The sequence below is a fragment of the Patiria miniata genome, unplaced genomic scaffold (assembly GCF_015706575.1).
Source record: "Patiria miniata isolate m_02_andy unplaced genomic scaffold, ASM1570657v1 HiC_scaffold_2, whole genome shotgun sequence".
Classification (NCBI taxonomy): domain Eukaryota; kingdom Metazoa; phylum Echinodermata; class Asteroidea; order Valvatida; family Asterinidae; genus Patiria; species Patiria miniata.
The window spans coordinates 17,264,779-17,292,331 of NW_024037058.1; the positions used below are offsets into that span (position 1 = coordinate 17,264,779).

Here is a 27,553-nt window from a genome sequence, read left to right on the forward strand (position 1 = left end):
ATTTCGGGTGCAATTCTAAACACAACTCTGTAAATTTGAATTGAAATCGAGATCCTAGGATATTGTTTTCTCGGAGTATACAGCATTCACTGAGCTAAAACTTCTTCATGTTAGTTGTTAAGTACCCTTCTTCAGATTTTGAGCACTTTTGTTGCTTCAAACCAAAAAAAATTGCACAAATGATATACTCTACCTTTAATGGGTTTATAATAAGATTTTGAGGTCAGTGTATACATGTACTTCACTGGACAGTGGAAGCAAACGTTCACGACATCGGTTGATGAAGTCAAATTGTGTACAATTCCTTGTAGCTAATTCACTCTGCTTTATAAACAGGGCTTTAATCTTGCCATATTCAAGAAAATGTTCTGAGAATATCACAAATATCAGTAACATTTCAATTGCTTTGTGTTATATATTATGTATCAGAAGAAATTTTGTGGAAAATTGTATAGAGACGTAAACATGTAATGTACATAATCTAAATGTAAATTATTTAATCGTAAATCTTAAATAAATAAACATGGTTTACTTGGGGAGGTACTTAATGATGTTGTAACTCATACTGGGATCGAGATATAAACTTCTGTTTGTGTTTTGCCATAATTTGTTTTGACTGCAATATGTGAGAATTTTTATCTTTTGTGTTTGTGGTCCATTTGTTAATGATCTTTTGTGCATGATCATTTGCTATTCCTGCGATCATTTAAAAATAGTATACAAAGATTGAGTGGCTCAGAGTGGAATGGGAGGAACATTAGTGAAATGGAAAAGTCAAGATTTCACCAAGCGAAATATTCCTCCCATTTTACAATTTAATCAATATTTGTGTTTTTATCACTGACATATACATGTACATGTAGATCCTTGTCATTTGATATACAGTTAAAATGAACTTCTGTTACAATACAGAATTGGTGGAAAATGTATTTCTCTCTTCCAAACCAACCCCTTCTCGAAATGTTTAAACCCAACTCCATAGCTACTGGCTCTTGGGAACAACATGCTCTACGCGCAACGCTCAACATGCACACCAGCATGCACTTGCACACAAATACCGCACCATGGGACTAGGATGATCCTAACTGTTGAATTGTAAATCCCATTCACCATGGGCGAATGGGATATTTTTAGACCTGGCATGAATGGGAAAAATAATGAATGTCACGTGATGTGAGTTCCACCAATCAAATGACAAGGATCTGCATGTCAGTTATGTAATAACTTATCATTTTATGCTAATTTTGAGACTCTTTACAATTGTGTATGTCCTCAGACTTCTTTCTTCCTTTGCAATAGTAAATCATTTTTAGTGGCTTTTAGCATCTTGCGTCTCCACATTCTGTGCTTTGTAGTTCAAATGGTCATTTTACTTTCACAAATTTGAGATTTAATTTCAGTTGTGAAGTGCAGTACATTGTAAATGCTTTGTGCATGTTAGTACATGTATGCTTTTGTACAAAATACATGTAATCATGAGAATAAAATTTGTGATCCATACAAGGCATGTACTATCATCTGGTAGTGTTTGCATTTTTGCTGTTAAATATAAAAAAACAACCGAGGCTTCACCTCACCCATTGCAGGGAAGGTGATTTCACTGCCCCTCACCTACGAAGCAGGCGATCAACTAATGAATACATGTACTCAACTTGTGAACACAACCACACACATGCGTCTTGGTAAACGCCTTCAATCGTGGACCCCCTATTGTTCCTCTTTTGTTAATAACTTTTTAGAAAAACCTCCCATATGTTTTGTACACACAACTCAAAAGTGGACCTTCGGTCAGCCATGGACCCTACTGTCCTCTATTGTTCAAGGTCCATGATTTGAATATGTGTACATTGTACATGTACGCACATTTTTTTTGCTGCAGTTGTGGGGACTACACACGTGTTGTCCCATGGTACTATGGGGACCGAAGATGCTTTAGGGACCGCAGAAAGTCCCCACAACTCGGTCCTTATTACCCTAACAATGAAAAACTTCCCCATAACGCAGTGACGGCCCGCCCACATGTATACACACGGGTTGCCCCATGGTACCGTGGGGACCAAAGACTGTGGGGATAGCAGAAAGTCCCACTAACTCGGTCCTAATTTGCCCAACAATAAAACACTTCCCCATAATGCGGTGACGGCCCGCAGGTAATGGAATACTGTACATGTACATGTAGACATTCATCCAAATTTTCAATAAACTTTCACAAGATTGCCTAGACCAGCCAAATTGCATGTGCAACAAGAATTGATACAAAGAACAAAACAGGAAAAAGACTTCAAACTTCAACATTTGAACATTGTAAAGTATTTTACTGTTTGCGTGTTCTTCAGAGAGTTGACTGGACGGTGTTTAGATTAAATAAACAAGGACACAATGCATTAGAATCTTTCATCACTTTTACTTTAATATGCTTCTATTTACAGAATACGAAGACTTGCATTAAAAACTTATACATGTACATGTATTAAAATTACAACGTAATGGAAAGTATACAGTTGTAGATGGACGATACAGCTTTGAAAATTAATTTGGGACGGAACTTCTTGGAGTACACTTATATTGTACAATGTACATGTACGTATTTGTGTTAAGGTTCAACACGTCTTTTTTGGTGATGACAATTTTACAAAATCAACTTTCATCTTAAACTCGCACCGTTGGAAGCAATATCGTATTTCAATATTCAAACTAACATACTTTTAAAAAGATTAACGGCTGCTAACCAAATCTAAACTCCACATTGTTCAGTATTGGATCTCATGACCCCACCTTGAGCTTCAACTACTGTTCATTTTTACATTGTTTGTTGGAATACATTTTAAAAGATTTATTTTGAAACAAGTGGATTTTTACAGCTTGGCCTTTATTGGGGAAGAAAGTTGTGAACCCTAAAATAAAAAAAAAAAACATTTTGGGTCGTCAGTTTGAGGAAATGCCGACTTTTCACATTGCTTGCACTACGTACTTCAAAATGCCAACAGAAATTCCTAGAAAAAAGTCTTGCAAAACAACTTGTTGCTTAACAGGTCTGTTATTTCCTTAAAAAAAAGTCCTGATGTGAAACACTTCTCTTGAAAATGAATACAGTGGAACGCCACTATAACGAACATCGCAGGATCCACAGAAATTGTTCGTAATAGCGATCGTTCGGTATAGTGATTTTAAGCTGCCGGTGCTCTGGTACTCATTTTTCAATTAATAGCGCCCTTCAGAACTTAACCCTGCACGTTCTGGTACTTCTAGTTACTGAAAGACGACTTTGAACACGTGCTGACTATTGAATAACGTAATTACAGGTACATGTACACAGATTGTGAGCTTACTACCTACAGCAATGGGTGGCTTTCCTTGGGGAAATAAAAGCCACTTTTCGCTCTTCTGTTGATATTTTTCAACAACAATATTTGTACACAAAAATCGAGAGCCAAGGACGATGTTTGGTATAGCTGAATGATCGGTATAGCGGTGTTCGGTATAGCGACGTTCCACTGTACTGAGATTTTGAAGATTTCAAAGATGAGCTTCATGTGTTTGTCCTCCACACGGATACAGTGGGTGGGGAGGTCTGTCCAGACAGTGTACACTTTGCATCTACGTTTGATGAGGATTGTTGTGCTGGCTACTTCTACCGGCTTGTTGTGTTCCACTGCTGGAAGTATGCCGCCGTTGGTCTGTTGGTGTACACCTCACTGTCCATGTACTCTTGACTGTAAAGAACACGGTAAAAAAAAAAAAAGGAACATTTTAATGTCACTGAAAATTACACAGTATGGAGTTAGAGCTGTAAAGAGAGCTGGCTTAATATTGGTATTGTAAAACCTTCCTAACTGAGTGCGAACAGACAAAAGTGAAAATTCAGGAAATTAACTTCGTAACCAGGATTGTTCTTCAATGAAGTAATTTGTCTGAACTGCTCAAGACTTCAAAGAAAACATCTTGGTATTAAACCAGCATGAAAGACCTTGCATATATGACCTTATGAAATTTCGTAGAAACTTTTGTTCTTCGAAATTTTTAAAAAAGCATTCAATGCTTTCACTTGTGAGATAAACATTTTACTCGGGTGGGACTTGAACCCATGACCTCCTCCATGACCACCGAGCTTGCTGGGTCAGTTAGCTGATTCAATTCTGATAGAGCAGTGGATATGACAGGTTTTGCAAGAACTTACTTTGATTTTTGTTCGGCGGCAAGTCTGGTGTTGGAAGCAACCTGTTCCTTCTCCAGTCCCTTCCTGATTCTGTCCCCTTCCCTCTCCATCAGCAGACCGCTCCTGGCATCAAACAGCCGTTGTTTCTCCCACTCCTTATCCCGTTCCTCCTCGTCTTCCTTGATGCGCTTCTTCTCTTGCCTCTGCAGCTCTTGGATGCGGCGGATCTCCTCCAGTTGCTCGGGGGACATGCCCTTCCAGCGGTCGGTGATCACGCGGTGGGGGCCGAAGGCACTCTCGGCCACGTCCGGGTTCTCGGTCAGCATGTCCCCGTTGACCTGGTTGGCCATCTCGGTGAAATTGTCGTCCAGCGCTTGCTGCTCTGCTAGGCGGGCTTTCTCGGCCTGTTCATCAGCCTAAAACAAATTCAAGATGGGCATTAAACAAATTAGCTGTTAAAAATGATCATCACCAAGGATCTATAGGGCAATACGCTGCTCTTGCTAATATAGAGCTAAGCTTTGCACACAACTTTGCTCAGCATAAACAAAAACTTCTACTTAGAAACACAACGTTACCAACCAATATATCATACAAAGTACATTGGTTGTGACTGCTTCCAAGCTGATTTCGGCATGGTAAGAAACTTGGCATTCTAACATTTCTGCTCAGTAGCTCCAGGGTGCCGCTCCATGCATTTGCCCGGATCACAAATCCAAACTCCTGAAGGGTTCTGGTGGGGAAGGGTCATGCTTAAATACTCACCAGTGATTTGTTATAATCCCTCATAGCCTCATTGATAGCTCGGCGACAGTCTTCTTCAGCCGTAGCCAGAGCCATAGCCCTTTCGTCTGCCTCCCGCCGGTGCAGGTCATACAATCTGTCGGCCTCTTTCTGATGAGCCTTCTGCCTCTTCTTTTCCTCGGCCTGCCTCCGTGTCCACTCCCTCATCTGCTCCTGCATCAGCTTCTGGCGGGCTTTGGAGTTGAGGTCCTCCCCGTCGAACTTCTGAGCACCCGAGATGCCGCAGCGTGGGTCGTCGTCGGATACTCGGGCGGGCTTGTCTTTCTTCTTGGCCTCCGGGTCGTTCAGATCCCATTCCCGTCTTGCGTCTGGCTGCTGATGTAAATCACGGAACTCATTGAGGGCCTTGTTGAGGTTGTGTTGGTCTTGCTCTCGTCGGCGTGTTAGGAGCTCAGAAATTTTGTCGTTGCGGATCATATCACTGGCTGTAGGGATAAGAAAAGAAAATTAATGGGTTAAAATATAAAATAAACATAGGTCTTCAGGAAAATAAAAAACCGTTGATGCCTGTAAAATCATGAAAAAGTCCTGGCAATTAATTCACTTAGAAGTTCATACCAAAAGCTTCATGTCTATGTTGTTCCCTTTGCTCCTGCAGACCTCTGTCATGGACTTGCTCTTTGATGGCTTGAACATCAATCTGTGTAAGAAAAAGATACATATTCTTGATATTGATACTCTAATAAAATATTACCTGCAAGGCTACATTCCACTTTAGGATAATTTTAGTTTAGTAGGCCAACACTCCTACAGTTTAAACTTTAATTTGGCATCATTTTTAAACATTACAAGGTTTTTTTTATCATTCAAATTCATACTGCCATTTCTGGTTTTCACAACACAACTTTTTTACTAAGTTGGTTGATTAAGACAGAAAAAAACTTCTTTTAAAATAATTAATAACCAACATCATTTATTTCTTGGGTTTGAAAATATATTTGACCTTTAATAAAAGTATTTTTTCCGTATTTTATTGTAATTTTAACAGTGACAACATGGAACCAACTAAGTTTTAACAAAAAAATAACTGCGGTTTCGATAGTCTCAATCTGAACTCACCCCGATTGTGCGAACTTTGGAGTTGAAAATTCTGTTTTGGCGTTCCAATTCCTTGTTTCTTCTCCGCTCAATCGCGGCTGCCTCCTTCAGATCGATCGGTAAGTCAAGCTTATACATGTTGATTTGTCACAAACGTCAGATTAATACAAGTTTTCTGTGTAAAAACGTGGACGGTGAAAATCCGCTGCTTGGCGATTCGCGGACGGATTGTGTATGCGAGTTTTGCTATGGGACGTCATGCTTTATGCTGTTGTCAGGGGCGTTGCTACGTTCATTTCCGATAAACAGTCAAACATCGGCCCAAGTCAACATGCGGCTCAAGTGAAACGGGTCGTGATTGGATAGATCTCGTTCCTTTTGCTCAGATAAACCAATGGACGTCGATGTTCTATAAAAAAAACAGAACAAAAGACGACGGCGCTATTTCGATAGGACGCCCTCTTGTGAGTGAAAAAGAGGCAAATTGTTTCGCACAAATTTTGGTTCTCATCGGCGCTGCGCCGAGTGAAAAGCATGCAGAGAATGGGATCGGTTATGTTAATATTGTAAGCCCTAACTTTAGCTACAACGTGATTTCAATACAGAGCAACATGCTGTTGTTGTAAAGGCTTCATATTTAAGTGGTATGTATCGGGCAGGTTGCCCCTAAATAAAATTGCCGACACTGACAGTGAACCACAAGTCAAGAGCAAGTTGATGAGTTGTGCATCTGTGCATGTGGGATGGGCTGGGAAAAAGAAGGGGGGGGGGGGAGGCAGTTAAACGTCACACTGTTGTGCTCCTCCCCATGCCACTCCCCCCCCCCCCCCTCCCCCTGTTGACATGGTTGAGGAGGGGTGAGCATGTCTGGACTGGACACTGGAGCGCTAATTGTAAATTGGTAATCAAAGATTAGGCGCTTCTTCAGTTCTTTTAATTTTAATTTTTAATTTATAATAAATTAAAAATTAAAATTTTAAATTTAAATTAAAATTTTAAATTATAAATTTTATTGGAATTTTGGAAAGAATGTTGCATCCTGACGACACTTTTTTCATCATCTCAATGAAGATCTGTCGTTGCAAAAATGTTGAAAAGACATGAATCTGGGACTACAAAAATATTTTCAATTTTGCAAAAAAATTCTTTGTTGAAAAATGCACTCAAATTAATCCTCCATAGACTTTGTACACAACCCAGCCCAGGTTGGAGGACGTCTTCATTGCATTACGACACCAAAAAAGTGGCGCCAGGATACTACCTGTCCTGGTAACCAGGTACATTCTTTCCAAACATTGGGCACTAACGACTACGAGCAATGATGAGTAACGTTATTTAGCCTTTAGGCCTAATTTATCCATTTATTGGAGTTAGAAGATTTTTTTTTTCTTATGCACTTTGAGTGGTGTTCAAGAGTGGTATTTTTACTAGGCCTAATAAGAGTTTTGTGCAGCTGAACTTGGTTGGACAGTTTTTAAGACAAATTACATGTACGATTAACTTGTTTGAAAAATATACTTATTCATAAATAATTTTTTTATTTGATGAGTTGATGTGATTATTTTGGCAGAAATACAAGCTGACTTTGATGCTTTGCTTGTGTCCCTGGTGATCCTACGTCAAGATGTTGGTTCCCATCTTCACCCTGAAGCTCAACCACAAGATCAACCCTCGTATGGTGACACTCGGCAAGTATGACGGCAAACATCCAAATCTCACAGCAGCCACCACCGCTGGAAAGGTAACGAAGAACGCAGAATCCAGACTTCGCTTTGCTGCTTATTTTTCTGTACCTAGGACATGCAACGTCATGATTCACAGCTTTGGATACCTCTTCTTCTTTGCAAGTGCTGCCTTCATGTGGTTGAAGATAAATGCACTGCCAGAAACATCGGACCAAACCCCTTGCATTACACAACGCACGGGACCTAGGGCTTTACATCTTATCTGAAGGACGGGAAGCAATAATGGCTGGAAAGAATGTTGCAACCTGACGCCACTTCAGCGGTTGTGTACAAAGTCTATGGAGAGTCAAGAAAATTTAAGTATTTCCTAACAAAATTGGAAAGGTTTCTCAGTCCCAAATTTATGTCATCATTTTTGCAATGACTGATTTTCATTGAGATGATATGCGAAGAAAAAGTGACGTCAGGTTGCAATGTTTTTTCCTAATGGTTAAGTGTCTTGCTTAAGGACACAAGTGTCAAGACCGGGACTCGTACCCACACTCTGCTGATCAGAAACACCAGAGCTTGAGTCGGTGCTGTTAACCACTCGGCCATGACACTCCATACTGATACTTGGATACAGAGCGGCTTCTAGAACACAGAATAGTCCGAGTAACCATGACTCTTCAAATTGCTTTTTATTAAACATTTGGTCAGGCCCCCTTTGCGACTGGCCTGGGCCTTCCTCAACTTTTATTACAGAAAAAAATTTACTGCAGAGATTTTTTAATGCTAAACAGACTTTTTCTAGTTCAGGGAAGCCTGCCTGAACTGATCACACGTCCTTTATTTCCAGGTTTTTGTCCACAACCCCCACACCCGTATGGCCAACGCCAGCGGCCGAGCCATCGAAGCCAGTGTCGACTCGGACGTCAGCTTGCTCAGCATCAACCAGCAGGTCAGCGCGGTGTGCGCGGGGTCACTAGACTCCCTCGGGGTCAATGATGTCCTGATGGTGGGGACCCAGACCAACCTGCTGGCTTATGATGTGCAGAACAACACTGACGTCTTCTACAAAGATGTGAGTTTATAAATTTGTCGCGTCAGTGCAACAAGGTCGTAACTCCATTCTGCAACAAAGTCGTATCTCGCGCGAATACACTCCGTGCAACAAGTTCATATCTCGACATCCATTGACTTTGTGTGTACGTCCGGGCTATTTTAAGTGAGATACGACCATTTGACATTCTGAACTCGCGTTTCACGTTGGAGATACGACCTTGTTGCACGGACGCAACGACTTGTGAGCGTAGGAGTCATCGCATCATCACAGATCGTCACAAGTCAATCACAAGTCTGTCATCGGTCAAACGCAAGTCATTCAGTCTCAAGTCAATGGGAGACTTTTGAGACGTTGGTGGCAGCAAACACACTGGTCATTTTTCCATAGTTTGCGTCATATTGAGCATGAACCCTTCAGCTTAAACATGACGTAAACAATTGAATAGGACCGGTGTGTTTGCTGCCACCAACATCTCAAAAGTTTCCCATTGACAGTCTATTAAATGAACTGAGTCAGAGGCAGTACGAGTCTTGGCAGAGGTCGCCCTAAGCAGCGCTGGGTAGTCAATGTGACAAAGTGGAGTGGCAGAAGTGTGGAAGAGCTGAGAACAGCAGCTATTGAAAGAGAGCAGGTGATGGCAGCGACCCAAGGGATACGCCCCCATTACAATCTGAGGAAGAGTTGGCCACGGACGCAAGTCTATGCCAAATGATGATGATGAGAGGCAGTTCTTGGTGTTCGTACCTGTTACTTTTGACGTTACTTCTGATGGTTTTTGACTTTCTTTTGATTTGACTTGTCATTGACTTTTGAGTTTAAAATGGCAAAGTAATTATTCCATAAACATGGGCCAATTTGTTCTTTCAATGTCTCATTCAGAAGTGAATAACTTGACTATTGCTAGAAAAACTGCAATTTTGAAGAAGAATCTCACAATACATCTTAAATACATCTTTTCATTAAATCAAAACTAATGCAAATGTACTTCTGTGTCTAATTTAAAGTTGACCCTCTTTTTTTCCCCATCTAGGCACCAGATGGCGTGAATGCCATTGCCGTTGGACAGTTAGGTGACATTGAGACGCCATTGGCAATTATCGGTGGCAACTGCTCACTACAAGGCTATGACAGTGAGGGAAATGATCTGTTTTGGACGGTAAGTGACCAACTCTTTCCTTGGAAATTCTGTAAGAGGTGAAAAGCCTGCCTCGTGTTCAAACTGCCTTTAAATCCGTGGTAGCCAACTGCAACTGTGGCATTGTTCAATGGGACTAGCTCCCATTGTTTCAGAATTGTTTGTTTATGTTCTGGTGTTGATGGCCCAAAGCAGCAAGGTCCCACAGACTTTTACACCTGAAGCACTGTGTTGTTTCTGGCAGGGTTAGGCCGATAAACCATTTGTCCGTCTAGTAGCGGATCTAGAGGGGGGGGGGGGGGAAGTGGGGTTCGGCACGCCTTAAGCCCGGTTCATACTTCATGCGAATGCGAATGCGAAGCGAATTTGATGTCATGAAACATTCGCTGCGAAATTCGCCCGAGTTGAAATGTGTTCAACTTTTACAAATTCGCAGCGCGAATACTCCCCATGACGTCACAAATTCGCATTCGCTTTCGTGCCGAGTATGAACCGGGTTTTAGACTCAACCCCCCCCCCCCCTATATATCAACCCTCCCGTTTCCTGAAAGCAAGATCCACCCTTGCCGTCTTCCCTTATGTGTAGAGCTTGATGTAAGCAATCTGCTTACATTCATGAATCCTGCATTGTGTATTAGGTTATCTGTATAGCAGTATCCATTTAAATTTGATGACGGACATCACATCCATCAGACGTACGGTTTTTGTGTGTAACTTAAAAAATACAATGTAGTGGTGGGTTGACCAGTACGTGCCGGATGACGTGTATACACGCAAAGGTTTTTCGGTATTCGGAATGGATGATGGGTAAACACGCAGGGAGCAAGGCCGGAAATATCAGTCAGCGACCCGCTCGCAGCGAGCGAGGCAGGAAATATGAGGGGGCTGCCTGAGGGTGATGGCTTTAACCCGCCTGGCTTGAGATCGAGATAAAAGTAATCCTGCGCCTCGTTCTGTTTTTGTCAAAATAATCACGGCGCAGACTGGTTAAAAAGATAAACGTTAATGGTGGAAACCCATTTGTAATTGCATTATATTGAAATGTACTTAATAACGCTAAAGTCTACCTCGCTATTAATCTTTTGGTCTGTTACATTGGTATTCTCAGGTGACTGGAGACAATGTCTGCTCCCTGGTTCTCTGCGACGTCACCAATGACGGGGACAAGGAACTCATTGTCGGCTCGGAGGATTTCGACATCCGTGTCTTCAGAAAGGACGAGATCATCTCTGAAATGACGGAAACGGAGGTGGGTTGATACTAAAACGTGTCACTTGACGCATCTTTGGAAATGGCCTTCATGTATTGCTTTCTTCAAAACAACAGCATGCCAGAAAGAATAATTTCACTGGGACTTTAGTGTCATTACTATCGTTAACCCAAGTATGCTTTCCAACAATAATTTTGTCAGTTACTTTTTGGATAGCTGCAAATGATCTACTCGAACTTTAATACACAAGTGTAAGTTACCTGACAAGTCATCCACTAGTCAACCAATGGTCCCTGATCGTACTTGTACCTTACTGCAGTGGTTTGTATTTTGTTTTTTGTTTATCCAGGCAATCACAGCTCTGTGTTCAATGGCCAACAACCGCTTTGGCTATGCCCTGGCCAACGGAACTGTGGGCGTGTACGAAAACAACTCTCGCTACTGGAGAATTAAGGTTGGTTGTTGTTTTTTCTCGGGTGCTTTAAGTTATGAGGTATTGTATTTTCCTACTTGAGAATTTTAGATTTTGGATAACGCCTCTCCTGGTAAGAAATCCTGAAATACCTAATAGTTTTTTGTATCTACAGTGTTAATTGTTTTTAGTCAAAATTTCACATTTCTTTTTTTCTTTTGTATTTGAGAATAATCCTGCTGAGTTTGAAATATAAGGCCCTATAACATTTATGATTTGAACTTTTCATTTAACACAATCTTCAGAAAGGATGTTTTAGGCAAAAAAGAGTCCCACAATTTTTATTTTAGGCCAAAAAAAAAATTAGTCGGTCTCTGGTCAGACCGAAGTTCCGGAATTGATGCGGCGACGGGTTTTTTTTTTTTTTGGGTGGCTTTTTTTTTTCAAGCTTGTATTGTACAGACAAGGTGGGTACTTTTTGGGTCCTCATTATACATTGGTGTCCTCCATAATTTGCCTTGGTGCCCTTTATCATTTGCCTTGGTGCAATTCCCCCATTCCTTGGTGCTCCTTGGTACAAAAATTTGAGACGGCGCGGCAATAGAGGGCGCTGTTGTAGCTTCCGTGTTAATTTGAACAAAAAAAAGGTTGACGCGCATGATTAAAATCGACGCGCGCGCTGACCAGAGACCGAGTTTTTTTTTTTTTGGCTTGTAGCAAGGCAAAGAACATGAACACTTGTGATCCATTCTGTTAATGTATTCTGGTATGTCTAAAATGGGTTTACAGTGGCCTCTGTATAGAAGTTTTTAGTTTACAATAGAGTTATATTGACAACTTTTCTCCATTTAGTCCAAGAACCAGGCTGTTAGTATCCATAGTTTCGACCTGAATGGAGACGGGGTACCAGAGCTGATAACTGGATGGAGCAATGGCAAGGTAATGTTTTTTTAATATGTGCATTTTTTTAACTTGTATTTGAAGGTGGCCTCTGTACCCATCCAGACAAATAAAACAGATACAAAATAACAATTACTTGAAGTAATTGTTCATCATATCCTTTGAATAGTCGTGATTTGTGGCTCGGTATACCTTCAAACAGTTCATGGTGTGTTTTGTATCCTAAACCATCATAATGTTTTGGCTAAAAAGATTTTGTCCTATCTAATAATCTCCAGGAAAACTTACAAAAGGTGCATTTATCAGTTTTTATGGAATGTAAAAGAAACATTATTTGAGGAGGAATAAAATCTTCAACCTCTTGACCACGTGACCTATGCTTTACCTAAGTAGCCCAGTAGGGAGTATTTTTGTTTAGGAGACATGAGTTTTAAAAAAATTTTGCTTAGCGAATTTATGTGCTAAGCATGATGCAACTGGGAACCAGTCACACACCATAAACATTGCATGGCAGTTTGGCCGGTGACCTGTTTTTGCTCAGCAAATTATTTCTGTGCTGAGCCAAACCGGTGCCCGAATATGGGTTTAGATTTATAACGCTACAAGCACAATTTGGATAAATCAGGATTTTGACTACAAAATTGCAAAGTTTTGGATCTTATTTGCATATCTGTGTCAGGTGGACGCCCGTAGTGACCGGACCGGTGAGGTCATCTTCAAGGACAATCTGTCCTCGTCTGTGGCCGGAATCGTGGAAGGAGACTACAGAATGGATGGTCACAGTGAACTCATCTGCTGCTCGGTGGAGGGAGAGGGTGAGATATGAATATTCATAAGATCAATGGGTCCAATTTCGTAGCACTGCTAACACAGCCTCCCTTCATTTCAGAGACTGTAAGCAGTAAGCACAGTAAAGAGCATGCCAACTTTTGAGGAAGATTGGTAATAGTTTCCCAATTATAGAAAATTTCAAGGCATTATCTCTGTGCCAAGAAATATCCTTAATGATAAGTTTTCTGCTTGTTAAAGGTACTACAACTGTTTGTCCACCATTAAAAGGCACATTCTTTATACTTTCAAGGGGCATCAAGCCATTTGTTAAGTAAAAGTGGCTAAAGTCTACCTTCCCTAGTCATACAAACTCCTCTAAAAATCACCCGATAGATTTCAGAATTTTGCTGCACTTGTTGCTCGCGGCCTTCGTGAAAGACTAATTCTTTTGTGAGTGGAAAAATTGTACTTGTCGTCTAGTTTTCACACGTCATCACAAGTCTTTACAAGTCAATTACATATAGTTCAGCGTCAAGTCCAGGCACAAGCTTTTAAATGAACTTTGACAACGGCATTCCTTCTACATTGTCCTGTCCATCCCTGTTACTTGCAACCTGACTTGTGATTTGACTTGTGACTGATTCATTTACAACTCTGAGCAGTGCAGTGAAACTGGCCTAATGACTTACGAAAACGGTGAACATTTTTGGTCCTATAGTGCGTGGTTATCTCCCAGCATCGCAGGAACAGAAGGGTAACCTGATGGACACCAACGTGGAGCAGGAAACCATCCGAGAACTGAGTCAGAGGAAACAGAATCTCCTACTGGAACTCAAGAACTACGAGGAAAATGCCAAGGTCTGACCAAGGAGAAAATTGAATTATATTTTGTTGATTTTATCAGTTTTTCAATCCTCAATTCTGATGCTTGTATTAAAAAAACAAGATTTACTGTCTTGGGCAGGAAAGGTGCATGCCATTATAAATCATAAAAACGGGCACGGACCACATACCCTTTTTCATTTCTGTACAACAATTTTTTTTTAAAATTGGCGCAACTTATTCTACTATCAGATTGTGATACTAAATGAGATGGCACTAATATGTCAGTGACCTTGTTAACCCAATGACTTGACTCAACTTGAGTCACTACTTAAGAATTACTCAACTCGACTCGAGTCACACAAAAAACAGTAACTCATTACAACTCTTGATTGGGGAGGATTAGAGTTGATCCTAGGCTTTTACCGATTGTTGTTCATATGTTTGTTTGTTTGTTTGTTGACAGGCAGGGCAGGCGGAGCGACCGTCTGGCATGGGGGAGTTAGACAAGGCCCAGATGGGTATCATACCTGCCAATACACAGCTACAGACATCGCTCACGGTCAATCCTGGGGATGCTAACAAACCTGTGAGTACAAAAGGCAGCTGAAAGTTCCCATCCTTTTGATTGCATGAACAATTACAGAGTGCAGATCAGATTGCCACTCTCTCCCATAGACTTGTGTGCAGTTTCTGCTGTGTTTATGCCAAAGTAAAATGTTGGTTTGCACATGCACAGTTAGAATATTAAACTGGCTTAGTAAAACAAATGCACACATAAAAGCATGGCAGAGTACTGGATTTTGTTTTCCCAGTATACGTTCCCAGTGTCTGCTACCCAGATTCCACGTATTGCAAGATGGACGTTTTTTTTACCCAGGAGATGATAATATTAATATTGATATTTCCCCTTCAATGATGTAATTCCCTCTCTTTTCGTTTTTCAGCCCCACGTGGAGTTATCAGTCTCCACCACCAATGACACCATTGTCAGGTCTGTGCTCATCTTTGCAGAGGGAATCTTTGAAGGAGAGAGTCATGTCGTGTAAGTTGAACCGACCAATCGAGACTTAGGTCCAAGTGTTTTCAGATATTTATTGCTTGTGTCAATATTAACAAGGCTTTGTCTGTGCGAGGACTTTAGCATTGATATTTAAAGCTTTAGGTACTCCAGGGCCTCTCAAGTAAATTAATACGATAAAAACAAACAAGCAAATACATCTTTCTTTCTTGGTTGGTCTGGTCTGCAGTGGTACTTTTCCCTTGTTTTAAAAAAATATTTCCATGTTTATTTTCTGATTGTAACTTTACTAAAAGAAAAGTAAGTGAAGTCTTTCAAGAGTCAGTGTTGCCCATCAGGCCGGTGTTTATCTCCGGTTTCAGTAGCATGAAACGACTGAGAATAGTTCAACTCCCCCTGGACGGGATGCTAGTCCATCGCTGGTTACTCCCCAGCTAATGCCGGTACCCATTTATACTCCTGAGTGGAGAGAGGCAAGTGGGGGTGAAGTGGCTTGCCCAAGGACACAATATATGACCAATGCTGGATTCGAACCCCTGAACCCTAACCACTAGGCCACACTCCCCACGATTGTAACGTTAAAGCAACACTAACATAAAGTCCAGATCGTACAGCACCACTTTCCAGATGGTGTTGCAAATAATAACGTTTGTTGTTAAATGCGGCCCTCCTGCGTTAGCACAGCACTTACATATTGCTTACATGTAGGTGTACCATGTCCATGCACATCAATTTTGTACAAATATAATCAGACTCGGACTTGAACCATAATGACTCGTGACTCGTACTAGAATCAAATGACCCGAGTCACAGACTTGACCCAAGCGACTCGTGACTTGGAATTGGACTCGACTCAAGTGACTCCACTACAACACTGTTAACTGGCCTCTGGGAAATTTCAATTAGCGGTCACTTTCTACCTTTTTGTACATGCAGAACTACTAGGAAACTGACTAGACCAGATCAGTCTTATAATGTTGTTGCTTCTTTTTTCTTTGCCAGTCATCCGAGTGTTCAGAATCTCAGCAACTGCCTGAAAGTGCAGGTGGTGCCTCCCAAGGACGTTCCCGTTGACTTGCACATCAAGGCGTTTGTCGGCGGCAAATCAAGGTCTGTTTGTCCAGTTGTCATTTTCTATACAAAGAGTCTGTATATGTAATGCAATCAAGCTAAATGAGTTGTTTTGTCAGGAATTTTCATTTGGAGATTCAGGCCAAAATAGGTCCACTTCATTACATCACTTCATCACGTCTCTTGGTGTTCCAACTTGAACTAACCATGGTATCAGCATCGGTTTTCACAGCAGTAATGCTGAGATTGTGCTCTTTTCGAATCTATAAAAAATAAAATTGACCAGGGTCAACAAACGACTCCTTTAGCTTGATTGCATCACATATCTTCATAAAACTAACAAACAAAAACCAGAATTTGGTGTGTTGTGTATCAGTTTAGTGTAGAGGAAGTTCAACAGAGAAAGAGCATCAGACGGTTTCCTTGTTTTTTTTTATGGAAGTTGCATTACGAGGCTGCAAGCCACTCGACTAATTAAATGGCTTAAAAGATGGGTGCAAGTCGAAAGGGTCAATTCCCTGTACCATCCCCCCACCAAAAAGAGCACCGCCTAAGTGGCCCAGTAAAGGTACATGCTATATTCGTAAGTACATGAGACAGTTTACCCGTTCCTATTGGTCATGAGCCCATCCCATGGGTTGCTTTAAACCGCTGATAGAACACAGCTGCGTTATGCGCCACACAGCACTGTAAGTGCTGCACGCGCCAATTTCCATATAAAGAGATATATTCATAGCCAAAGGGTTGTTTCACAATACACAGTCATGAGATTTTTCAGAGTTTTGTCTGAAATCAGACTTTTTGAATCTGAGAGAAAGAGAATGAAATGCACCTTACAGACCTTTCATCCAATTTACAGACTTTTTTATTGAAAATCTCATCCCTGAAGTAAAATCCCAGAACAAAATTGTTGGAAATTTGAAAATTTTTGACTTGTTTTGACTTTTTGACTGAAAGTTATTTATAAATGGGAATAAATACGTGCTTAGCCGGTATTCAACAAAGTACGATCAAAACTGTCTTAGGGGCCTGGTTGCGAATAACGGCCCTCGCCTATGGCTCGGGTCATTACCCGCGTCCAGGCCCCTAGCCGGTTTTAAACTTGTTTTAAAAATGCCTAGCACTTATTTATTCCTTCAGAACTAATCCAAAATCATCCACAGAGCTTTCACGACAAATCCTGTTCATAACAGATCATGTTCAATGAAGAACCACTTGGTCAAGGACAGGGAGATCATCTCAGATGTGATATGTGTACCTCTACTACTCCAGTTGAGGAATTTATAAACATGTTGTGATGCAATTTTTGTTTTTGCAGTAATCAGTACCACGTGTTTGAGCTGACGAGGCAATTACCGCGATTCTCCATGTACCTGCCATGCCCTGACGACACACCGGAGCCCAAGAGCAGCGTGGCATTCACAGTCAACGAACGAGTCCAAAGGGTAAACTTATCTACTGGTGTTCTTTGGGGGAATGGGTTTTTACAGTCTTTACACAGTTTTTTTTATTCTCTACATTGATTTTTTTTATAGCATGCAATTGAAATGTTTTGATGTTGTGGCCTGTCAAGGCATCAGGGGACTTGCACGCACAGTGGATAACTGCTTTTGAAAGCCTCAGTGGGGGAACACACTGTGTGTGTGTCCATGTATGGGTTCACGATAGAGGACAGACACACAAAGGAGAGCAAAAGATCCTTTCAGTCCTCGAGCGTTGGGTCTTTTGTTAAAAACGGTCCTCGATCATACGGTTATGTGCTATGGGAGAGTGTTATATTACAGGGACAAAGGGAAACACAAAGCATTGTCCTCAAGAGTATAGAAATTCACGACTGTGTACACAGGTGCATGTTTATGGTGTAAATCGAGGACACACATGTGAAGCATCATCGAGTAATTGACGACAGGAGTCAAATCGAGGACGACCTCGGTTAGAAAACACGTACAAAACCAATGTGAGCTATTGCGATGATAAGGAACAATAGAAAATCCTTGATTTACACCATATACAAACCTGCTGATTTGGGCATTCGTGTGGTGCAAAGTACACACAGCTATTTATTTTCTGAGGTTGCACAAGCCTGAAGCGTCTTCACGTGAGCTTCAAGTGCCGATGGTAATATGTTTGACTGTCCGTTCCAGTGGTCTCCCCCAACTCAGAGGGAATACTTGTGTAATGGAGTCGAATTTGACCATAGAATAAAAATATTTTACAATTGTTTTGTTCCAGCGGCTGTACTCTGAAACATATTAGGGGTGTGCGTTTACGGGTAGTATCGGAACCAGTTACCCGATTGAAAACATGGGTACCCATTAAAGAAATCCAATGCCAAACATGCAAACATTCAAATCTCGGAAGTTGCTGTTGAGATTGTTTACAAAGGTCCGCACGATAAACTACCGCCTCGGTGCATCAATACAGCAAGGCACAAGTGTGTACAGTGAGCTTTATACCTTAGTTTTCACGAACATCATAAATGTGAAATATTTTTTGTTTTCCCATGTGGCCTGGTTTTAATTTTGAAAATTGCCCACAAATGACTTCAAAACCTTTCTTTTTCATTGTCTGAGGAGTAACTAAGTAATTTTTGAAGTTGGTTATGGATACCCGATCCCATAATCTAGAACTGGCTCCTGACATAACGGTTGGGTACTCGGGTAACCTGTTCCAATGCACAGCCCTAAAACATATTTCAAAGTAAAAGGCAAATCGTTCTTGTGAATATAGAGTGTATAACAATGTCAACAGTAGTAGGTTCATTCTGATGTTTCCCTAAGTGCTGCCTTAACATTCCCTTTACTCTAAATTTTGTTCAGTCTAAAGTGTGAACCTGCCTTTAGATGTACTGCTTATGGAAATGGACAAAGGAAAATGGGCATTTGCTTATAAACCAAAATGTATGGGTAATATGAGGTTTGAAAATGAAGGGAATCAGTGCAATTGAGGGATACAGTTGAAAGGATGTGTCCAAAATGGTTATTTTTTTGGCTGTGGATTTGATGTTTGCCATTGGGGCACTACAGTGAATAGCCACAGCCCCTAGCCTGATTGCAGATTAACCTTTGACCTTTCCAGGTGTTGATGTGGATCAACCAGAATTTCCTGCTGAATGAGGACATCACGTGTAAAGGTGACCTGAACATCGGCTTCATATCGCTACGTGGCTCGGGACCGGTGTTCATCAACATGCAGGCTAACGGCCAGGTGAAGACCTAAAAATCCCAAATAACAAAATCACTCATTTGTAGTTCCATCCATGTATGCTCTTACAAGTTGGAAAAATCTGTAGAATATCAGCATTGCAATTGAAATAGACAGATCCATTAAGGGTAGAGAAGATCATTTGCAGCTATCCAAAAAGTAACTGAGGAAATTATTGTTGAAAAACATACTTGGTTAAGAGATAGTCATGGGACTAAACTTCCTGTGAAATTATTCTTTCTGATATGCTGTCAGTTTGAAGAAAACAGTTCAAGAAGGCCAATTCCAAATTTTATTTAGTACTTGATTTGTAATTGGGTGCGCGCTAGTGTTGACATGATGTGCGCGCAGTTGCTATTATTCGTTAGTTCAGTGCGTGATGTGGCGTAGCTGCAATCGGCTGAATGAGGGCATGTCCCGGACGCTGATTTCGGGCGCAATTCAAAATACGACTCGGCAACTTATGAATTAAACGCGAGATCCTAGAATATTGTTTGCTCGGAATATACAGCATGCACAGAGTTAAAACTTTACCAGGTTAGTTGTTAAGCACCCGTCTTTAGATTTTCAAACGAAAAACATGCACAAATGACAAATGATTTACCCTACCTTTGAGCCCTGGCCTTTTCACACATCAGCAACATCACATGCGCCTCTCCATTGCCGCACTGCACGTTCCAGATGTATACAACTTTTTGCGCACGGCGCATGTCGGACATTAATTACAGTTGTGATTGGTCAAACCATCTTTGGGCAGGGCTTAAAGGCACAGTCCATCATTTGTAATTTGTGCATTTTGTTTGTTGAAGTAACAAAAGTGCTCAAGATCTAAAGAAGGGTGCTGAACTAACCTGATGAAGTTTTAGCTCAGCTTTAGCTGTATATTTCGAGAAAAACAACATTCTAGGATCTCGATTTCAAATCAAAAGTTGCTGATCATGTTTTGAATTGGGCCTGAATTCAGAGTCCGAGACACGTTCTCACTGAGCCGATTGCAGCTACGCGATGTCGCGCACTGATCCGACGAATTGTAGCAACCGCACGCGTGTGTTAGTCATGCCAATGCTTGCGCGCGCTTTGCGGAATAACAGAACGAACTACTAATTTGAATTTCCTACAGCTGCTTCTTAAGAAGCACCGTTGGAAAGGCCTGTTGTTGATTTCTTCAAAATGACAGCTTGCCAGAAAGAATAATTTCACAGGGAGTTTAGTTCCCTTACTATCTTTCAACCAAGTATGTTTTTCAACAATAATTAGGCCAGTTACTTTTTGGATAGCTGCAAATTATGGACTCTGGCTTTAAAGGTACAGTCCATCATTTGCAGCTTTCCAAAAAAATAACTGACAAAATTATTGTTGAAAAGCATACTTGGTTTAAAGATAGTAATGATACTAAACTCCTTTCTATTTTTGTTGCTTCAAACGAACAAATTACAAATGATGCACTCTTCCTTTAACCCTAGCTCCCTACTTAGTTTCACTAAGTAGAGGATCAGTCCGTCACAATCCATCACTCACTCTGCTTCACATAATGACCAAATCCGTTGAAATCCACCACTGGTGCTGGTGGATTTTGATGGACTTGGTACTCATGGCTTATCTGCCTAAATCCCCTAAAATGGGGGTATGGATTTTGATGGAGTAGGGAAGGTTATAGGTTGATATAATGGATCGGTCTAGTGGCTGTCTCTAAAAAGAAATTACAGTCAGCTATCTCTGAAAGGATAGTGGTTGGAAAATTGGTTCTGAGAAGAACAGTTTTCCTTTAAATCTGGAAAGTCTGCCAAGGAAAGGATCTCAATGAAGCAGCTAGATTCTTTGAGCATTTTTTTTTGGCAAATGAAAGGTCAGATTCCCTGACTTCTTTTTCCACAACACCAGGTGACAATCAAGACCGATGATCTGGACCTGGCAGGGGACCTGATTCAAGCCATCGCCAACTTCCTAGGAATTGAAGACCTGCAAGTCACCGCCGATTTCCCCATGCACATGGAGGAACTCAAGAACGTGCTACACAAAGTCAGTGAAACTTGCATTCCTTGTGGTGTATTTTTGGGAAGAAAGTGTAGGATTTGGGGGATTTTTGGACTATATATTTCTAAGCAAATGTGCATTATGTTGTTGTTGTTTTTTTGGCCATGCAAATATGTACAGAACAGACGGAAAATATTTAAGTGTTTGAAACCAAACCCTACTGAAAGTGAGAATCCTCGAAAAAGTAACATTACAAGACCATTTGAAGGACGCATGTTGTTCGGTGTTTTATATAGTTTACATATACTGGCCTGCGCTAGGCAGGATGATGCCCAATTGTCCTTCAGTATTTGGGGTGCATTCCACTCAAGCAAACGTGCCAACGTTCATGATCTTTTGCTGCATAGCCAACGGGAAATCATTGGCAGCCTTTTGCGTTGTTCGCATAAGTGGAATGTACTACTGTGCTCTTTGCCAAAAATCGTTAAAAAAAATAGACTGTACCAGAACCACTGAGCCACAAGTTGGAAGCCAGGAAGGTCCTTAATGCCAAACCATTGTAGAAATCTTTCACATACAAAAACAGTTCCACTAAGTCAAAGCAGTCAAATCATAGTGTTCTGGTATTCTTTTGGAGGGGAGGAATATTAGGAATCTTGCCTTTCATTCAACCCCCTCCACCTTCACGTTGTTTTTGCTGACAGGTGGATGAGTTTCACTCAGTGAGGCAGAAGTTGACAGCAGAGATGGCGGATCATTCTAATCTGATCCGAAGCCTGGTAGTCAGAGCGGAAGACGCTCGTCTCATGGGGGACATGTAAGTTAATGGTTCGGACATTGTTTTCTGAAGGTAGAAGATGAAACACATTGATAGTGAGTCGAGTTGGTCATGCGTTACGAGCTTATTACTACAGTGTTATGGTGAACTCGGCAGGAATGGCACGCCCTGCTTTGGCAAATAATTCCATCCAAAATTATGTTTTGCTTTCTAAATAAGAATCTACTGCAATAGGGTACATTTCAAATATGGCTGATACTATGGAAGTAATGACATGTGTCGTGTGAACTCTGAAAAAAGGCTGTTCATGTTCCCCTTAGGGACTTTTACTAGGAATGTATGGCTTTGTGAAAGATATGCCATTCGTCCTTTTTAAAAAATATATATGGTTTTTAAATTGCTATTTTGCCAGCCATTGATTCAGAAGTTGTTCGTTATAGTACAACTAATTTTCAAATTTCATACTTGTTGTAGCTCGACAATAATTCCGTTCTCACCGGGTAGACTGATACTCGCCCCTTCTCAAGAATTGATAATGTAGGGACCAGGAACCAGTCTACTGGTAGTGTGGATTTAATTGTGCATAAAAGCAACAATAGAATTAATATTAACCTTCCTAACCAAAAAAAATATTCTGTGCAAAGTTGTCCTTTCAGTCAAATCAGTCAAGTGTTTTTATGAGAGCTCCCTGCCTACATAAAGCAGGTTCGGACTGTTTATGTAACTTGATACAGCTATGTTTTGACTGTAGGTGATTGATAAGCCAGCTATGCCTACCACTTGCCTGCTTTTGTCTACTGACTGAATGTGACTAGTCACAGTGCTTCTTGAAATATGATCTGACTGTTGGTGACTAGCCAGTGTAAAATGCATGGCTGGGGAAAAGGATAGATTTTTTGACTGTCTGACTGTTCAGACAGGAGGGTTAAAAGGTCAAATTTGTCAGGAGAGAAAAAAAGCTCCTACAGTGCATCATGGCAATTAATAGCATGGACTACCGGTATATAACGTTGCAGGCGGAACATGCGACGGGGCTACATGGAGCTGTTTGACCTGAACCGTGACCTGATCAACGGTTACAAGATCCGCTGCACCAATCATCAGGAGTTACTGAACTGCCTCAAGCTGGTCAACCAGACCATCCAGAAAGCTGGCCAACTCAGAGGTCAGTCAAGTCACTGCTTATTTACCATTAAGCCCTGTTCATACTTCATGCGAATGACGTCATGAAACATTCGCTGCAAAAGTCCCCCGAGTTGAAATATGTTCCCCATGATGTCACAAATTCTCATTCGCTTTGGCTTTCGCGCCGAGTATGAACCGGCCTTTACACTTCCAGAATTTGTAGCATTGAGGAAGAAACTGCATTACTGTCAAATGCTGTGACTTTCTGCACGTGTCATTTTTTTCACCGTAATATTTAAGGCAGTTGTGTAAGGTGCGAGAAAGGTTCTCAAATTTGTTTCTTTTGGAAAAAATTTCCTCAAAATCCAAAATTAGACTGAGAGAAATTTTTAAGTTTGCTAAAAAAAAGTGTTGTAAAAAAAAAAAGGGAAAGAGAAACATTGTTTTAAAAAGGGTTTTGTAGTGGATATGTATTTGAGACATAGGGTAAAAGGGGAGTATTCAACCACATGGGGAAAACTGGCACTGCCTAGTGTAAATCAGAGAATGAGATCTAACCATAATCACACATGACATGATCATGTACTTGCTATGTTTGCAGCATAGCATCAACCCTAGTCAGACCCAAGGTTTTTGCTTGGTAACGATTGGTGGGATTCTGCCTCCGGTCGAATATAGCCCCACTTACTGGCAAACAGATGGGATGGGGGAGGATTTGACCAGATAAGGAAAACCAGCACTGCCTGTGTAACTGAGACAGTGAAATGTTAACTGTAACTACTTGTAATTGTAATTACTTGTAATTACTCGTTTGCATCATCAAGTTGCCTGCTTCAAAGAGAGCTGAGAGGTGTTTCTTTCTTCAATTTTGTAATAAAATTCGGAGGTTGAAGACCAAATTAAAAACTTAAAATTAGCATTTCCGTAATTTCTAGATGACGTCTAACCGTTTTCGTTTTTACCTTTTGTATTCATCAGTTGGGAAATTCAAGACCCAAGTGGTGTCGTCCTGCCGGGAAGCCATCAAGACAAACAACATCAGCGCTCTCTTTAAGATCATCAAGACTGGAGCATCTTGAAAATAGAAATCAGGTAGGCACAAGCTAGATTGGGCAAAAAGGGATAATGCCATATCACTTGAAAGGAGGTTCCATATTAACTGGATCGAAGGGTCTTTATTTAAAAACTCAATGCCTACAGTACAGCAGTTTTCTCCAACTTTTAATTTGACATCCCTTGACACATGAAGACACTATGCAAAACTATGCATACTAACTAGTGCATACTAAGTACTATGTAACCACATTTTCCCAAACAAGGTTATTTCGTGACCAAAGAAAGTTTTTTTGAGAGCATGGCATATTTTCTATGGTAAACGTGAAGTCCATTTTTTGTTTTAAATTTGCAGCTTGATTTGAAAGCTTGGCAGCAAATGTCAAAACGCGGTGGGAGTCGCATAAAGCTTTGCGATCCACCAAGCTAGAATGTTGCTACAGGTAGATTGAAAGGAGCCACAGTGGCTAAAACTCGGACACAGTGGAGGCCACGGTACCCGTAACATTCCAAGCATGAATAGAACAAAATTGTATAAATGTAACTATGTTTTCAAATAGAATGTGTACAAAAGTGTTTTAATTATTAAGAGATATACATTTTTATTCTTGAAAGGCAGGTATATAGGTCTCTCTCAAATGACGTCACTTCATACAGATTTGCCGCATGCATCGGCATTTTGGGCGTCAAATTTTCATGACGTGCATCTGCTGCGCCATATTTGGAAAAAATTTCGAGCACCATGCGCGCGTGTTAAGAAACATTTTGCACACTGTGCGCACACGCACCTGATGTAATTTTCCTACGAAGATGGCGTCCTATGAGAGAGATCTATTTAACTGCATGTATTATTGTCGCAAGCTGGAGTCATGGATTATTTTTGTTTTGTCAGACTCAAGTCTGTTTGAAAAAGCCCACAGGGCTTTTCAGAATGTGGAATACCTTGTCTTTAAGTTTGGTTTTAAATTGTATTTCGTATTGTGCCTGCAGTTTATATAATGAGATATATCAAGGCTCAGAGTGTGTGCATTACTTAGATTGTATTTGTTGTTCAATTAGGATGAGATGGATTCTGATTTTGATATTATGTAAACTTTTGTAGATAAGGGGGTGGTCCTACTAGGCCATGGGCCAAAATCTGTATCAGGTCTAGAATTTGAGGTTCGTCTTAACTTTCTGGTGTCAACTTGCAATAAGTTCAACTTTACTAATTTGATAGTGCTGAATCTGAATCTGGTTGTTCACAGTTGCCCAAATTGCACTTTAACCTTGTGAAAAAAATGTTGTCATTATTTTGCCCATTTTTGGTCAAAAATAGTATTTTTGCCATAACTTCTATGTTTTAAGTTCAAATGCTTTCCAGCTTGACACAACAGATAAATAGGAAATCGGCATGAACAATAGAAGTCGTTATTTAACGCGTGACACGGAGCTTAAATTTGTGAAAGTTTTTTTTGTAGAATCAATCAGACAACGCGCGAGGGCATATAGGGCGCACAGTCTTCGAAATACGCGCGCAGTACGCTCTGAGTAGCCAGTCAGCATCACCGCTTACGTATTCCCCACGGCCAGGCGTTGATGGAGGAACGCGTACGCGCCCATGGAGGCAAGGCTGGTGCGCAATAGCAGGGATGCATCGTGATCGCCCTCATGTAGTATAGTAACATTGGGGAAACAGTCCCCTTTATTTCTAATTTGTGCAAACGATGTGATGTGCACATTGTAAAATATCAATTAACATGTTCCAAACTGCTTATAACTGAGAAATGAAGTTGCCACTAAAAAGTTAAGATGAGATTGCACGTTACAGGCTTTGGCCCATGGCCTATAACCCTAACTCCCTAGCATAATTTACTAGGAACCATACCCATCCTGGCAAATTCCAACACCATTTGGGAAACTGCACACACATATTTCTGACTTTGATTCTGGAGGTGTGCCAACCCAATGTAAAAGACTGTCGGTTTAGGGGTACTGTACCCATCCTGACAGATTCCAACAAAACATGCTGCTGGGGTTTGGCGGGTTGAGTTCCGTTAGGGCTAATGGCTCAGTCCATTCTTATTATAAGTCTCTTCTTATGACAATGCAGTTTATTATTGACCTCCCGACCCACACGTTCAGATGTTATCACTGTAATTGTTTATACTGTATGTGTTTCCTGGTCTTTCATCAATCCAGGATATTCGTTCGATATATCTCCCCGTCCCTTTTGGGCTTATCTGGAGTGTGTGTGTATTTTCATATGTTGGTAAGAAAAATAAACAGGAAACCCATCCTGTATTGCACAAATTTAGAAAGAGAATTTGCAAACGAAATAAAAGGAAGCAAGTGAAAAGAATCTAAGTCTGTGTAGAGGTAATTATATTTTGTGCTGTTATGATTTTATTCAGATTTGAGTGAGTACTCCTTTCGGTTGTTGTAGTCTTGATAAATTTGCATTCCCCTCGCTCCTCAACAGATTCAATGTGTTTTTCTATTAATACATTTTCAACTTCTATGTTTTATTCCAACAAAAAAAAATCTGGTTTTTCCCGCTTTTCTTTTTTGGACGTCTTCACTTCTGTCACAAACAGATCCACGTTGCGAGCAGACTGGTTCCCGGTCGGTACATTATCGATACTGATTGTGGGGGGCTGGAACCAGCCTACCCCATGAGAATGGAATTATTGTCTGGCGGCCAATAATGCGAAATTTAAAGTAATGATTCAATAAATAAACACTGGCCGATTAGTTTTTTTGGGGGGGGGGGGTCGATCGATGTCTCATTTCTAAGTGAATACCTTTTTTTATTGCTAGAAAAACAGGAGTTTAGAAAGTAATATATTTTGGGGGTGAAATTTTAAAAATAGCACGGTAAAATTGCATTTTTAAAACCCAGGATCAGCAGATTGGTTGATTCATGGATCACCTCGGGAGGCTAGTTTTACTACACCACTCGAAGCAGTCAACATTTGTATATTATGGCATTGCTGTAATAGTTTTCCTTGCTTTCAACCAATGTTCATTGGTAGGATAGTTTTCTAGTCCAGTCCTTTTCAAGTCGACCAAGTATACTGATATATTACGTTACTTAGGAATTAAATCAGAGATACTAGACTGTGTGGTTTGATACTTAAGCTTTTGGTTGTAGTGGGAATCTGGGGAAAAAAACGGAAAAAGAAAGGTGTGCTGGAACTTTCCAAGCATTTAAAAAAAACTTGGTCTCGATTTTGAGACTTTCCTTTTGCAGGGATTTGAAAAAGAATGTAGTATCCAGACGCCACTTCAGCGGTTGTGTACAAAGCCTATATATGGAGAGTCAAGAACATTTTCTAAGTATTTCCTAACAAAATTGAAAATGTTTCTC

General features: G+C 40.8%; 2 protein-coding genes across 3 annotated transcripts; one reads left to right on the forward strand and one right to left on the reverse strand.

Annotated features, from left to right (window-relative positions):
- Window positions 1-3,625: 3,625 nt before the first annotated feature.
- Window positions 3,626-6,275, reverse strand: LOC119726711 (RIB43A-like with coiled-coils protein 2). Its single transcript, XM_038198518.1, has 5 exons — window positions 6,020-6,275; window positions 5,519-5,600; window positions 4,922-5,385; window positions 4,178-4,572; window positions 3,626-3,713 (listed from the first exon to the last, which is right to left on the reverse strand). The coding sequence occupies exons 1-5, from the start codon at window positions 6,134-6,136 to the stop codon at window positions 3,632-3,634; spliced, it is 1,140 nt and encodes a 379-aa protein (XP_038054446.1). The 5' UTR covers window positions 6,137-6,275; the 3' UTR covers window positions 3,626-3,631.
- A 185-nt stretch (window positions 6,276-6,460) lies between these two features.
- Window positions 6,461-26,550, forward strand: LOC119726710 (Bardet-Biedl syndrome 2 protein homolog). 2 transcript variants are annotated; one of them, XM_038198517.1, is made up of 19 exons: window positions 6,462-6,642; window positions 7,569-7,739; window positions 8,522-8,746; window positions 9,759-9,884; window positions 10,972-11,112; window positions 11,423-11,527; window positions 12,338-12,424; window positions 13,065-13,200; window positions 13,875-14,014; window positions 14,445-14,567; window positions 14,926-15,023; window positions 16,002-16,109; window positions 17,389-17,515; window positions 19,149-19,277; window positions 21,156-21,293; window positions 21,953-22,065; window positions 23,043-23,191; window positions 24,130-24,243; window positions 24,560-26,550. In XM_038198517.1, the coding sequence occupies exons 2-18, from the start codon at window positions 7,623-7,625 to the stop codon at window positions 24,228-24,230; spliced, it is 2,163 nt and encodes a 720-aa protein (XP_038054445.1). In that variant the 5' UTR covers window positions 6,462-6,642; window positions 7,569-7,622; the 3' UTR covers window positions 24,231-24,243; window positions 24,560-26,550. The 2 variants fall into 2 exon arrangements, with proteins under 2 accessions (XP_038054444.1, XP_038054445.1); XM_038198516.1 differs by having other exon boundaries at window positions 6,461-6,642; window positions 24,130-26,550.
- Window positions 26,551-27,553: the final 1,003 nt, after the last annotated feature.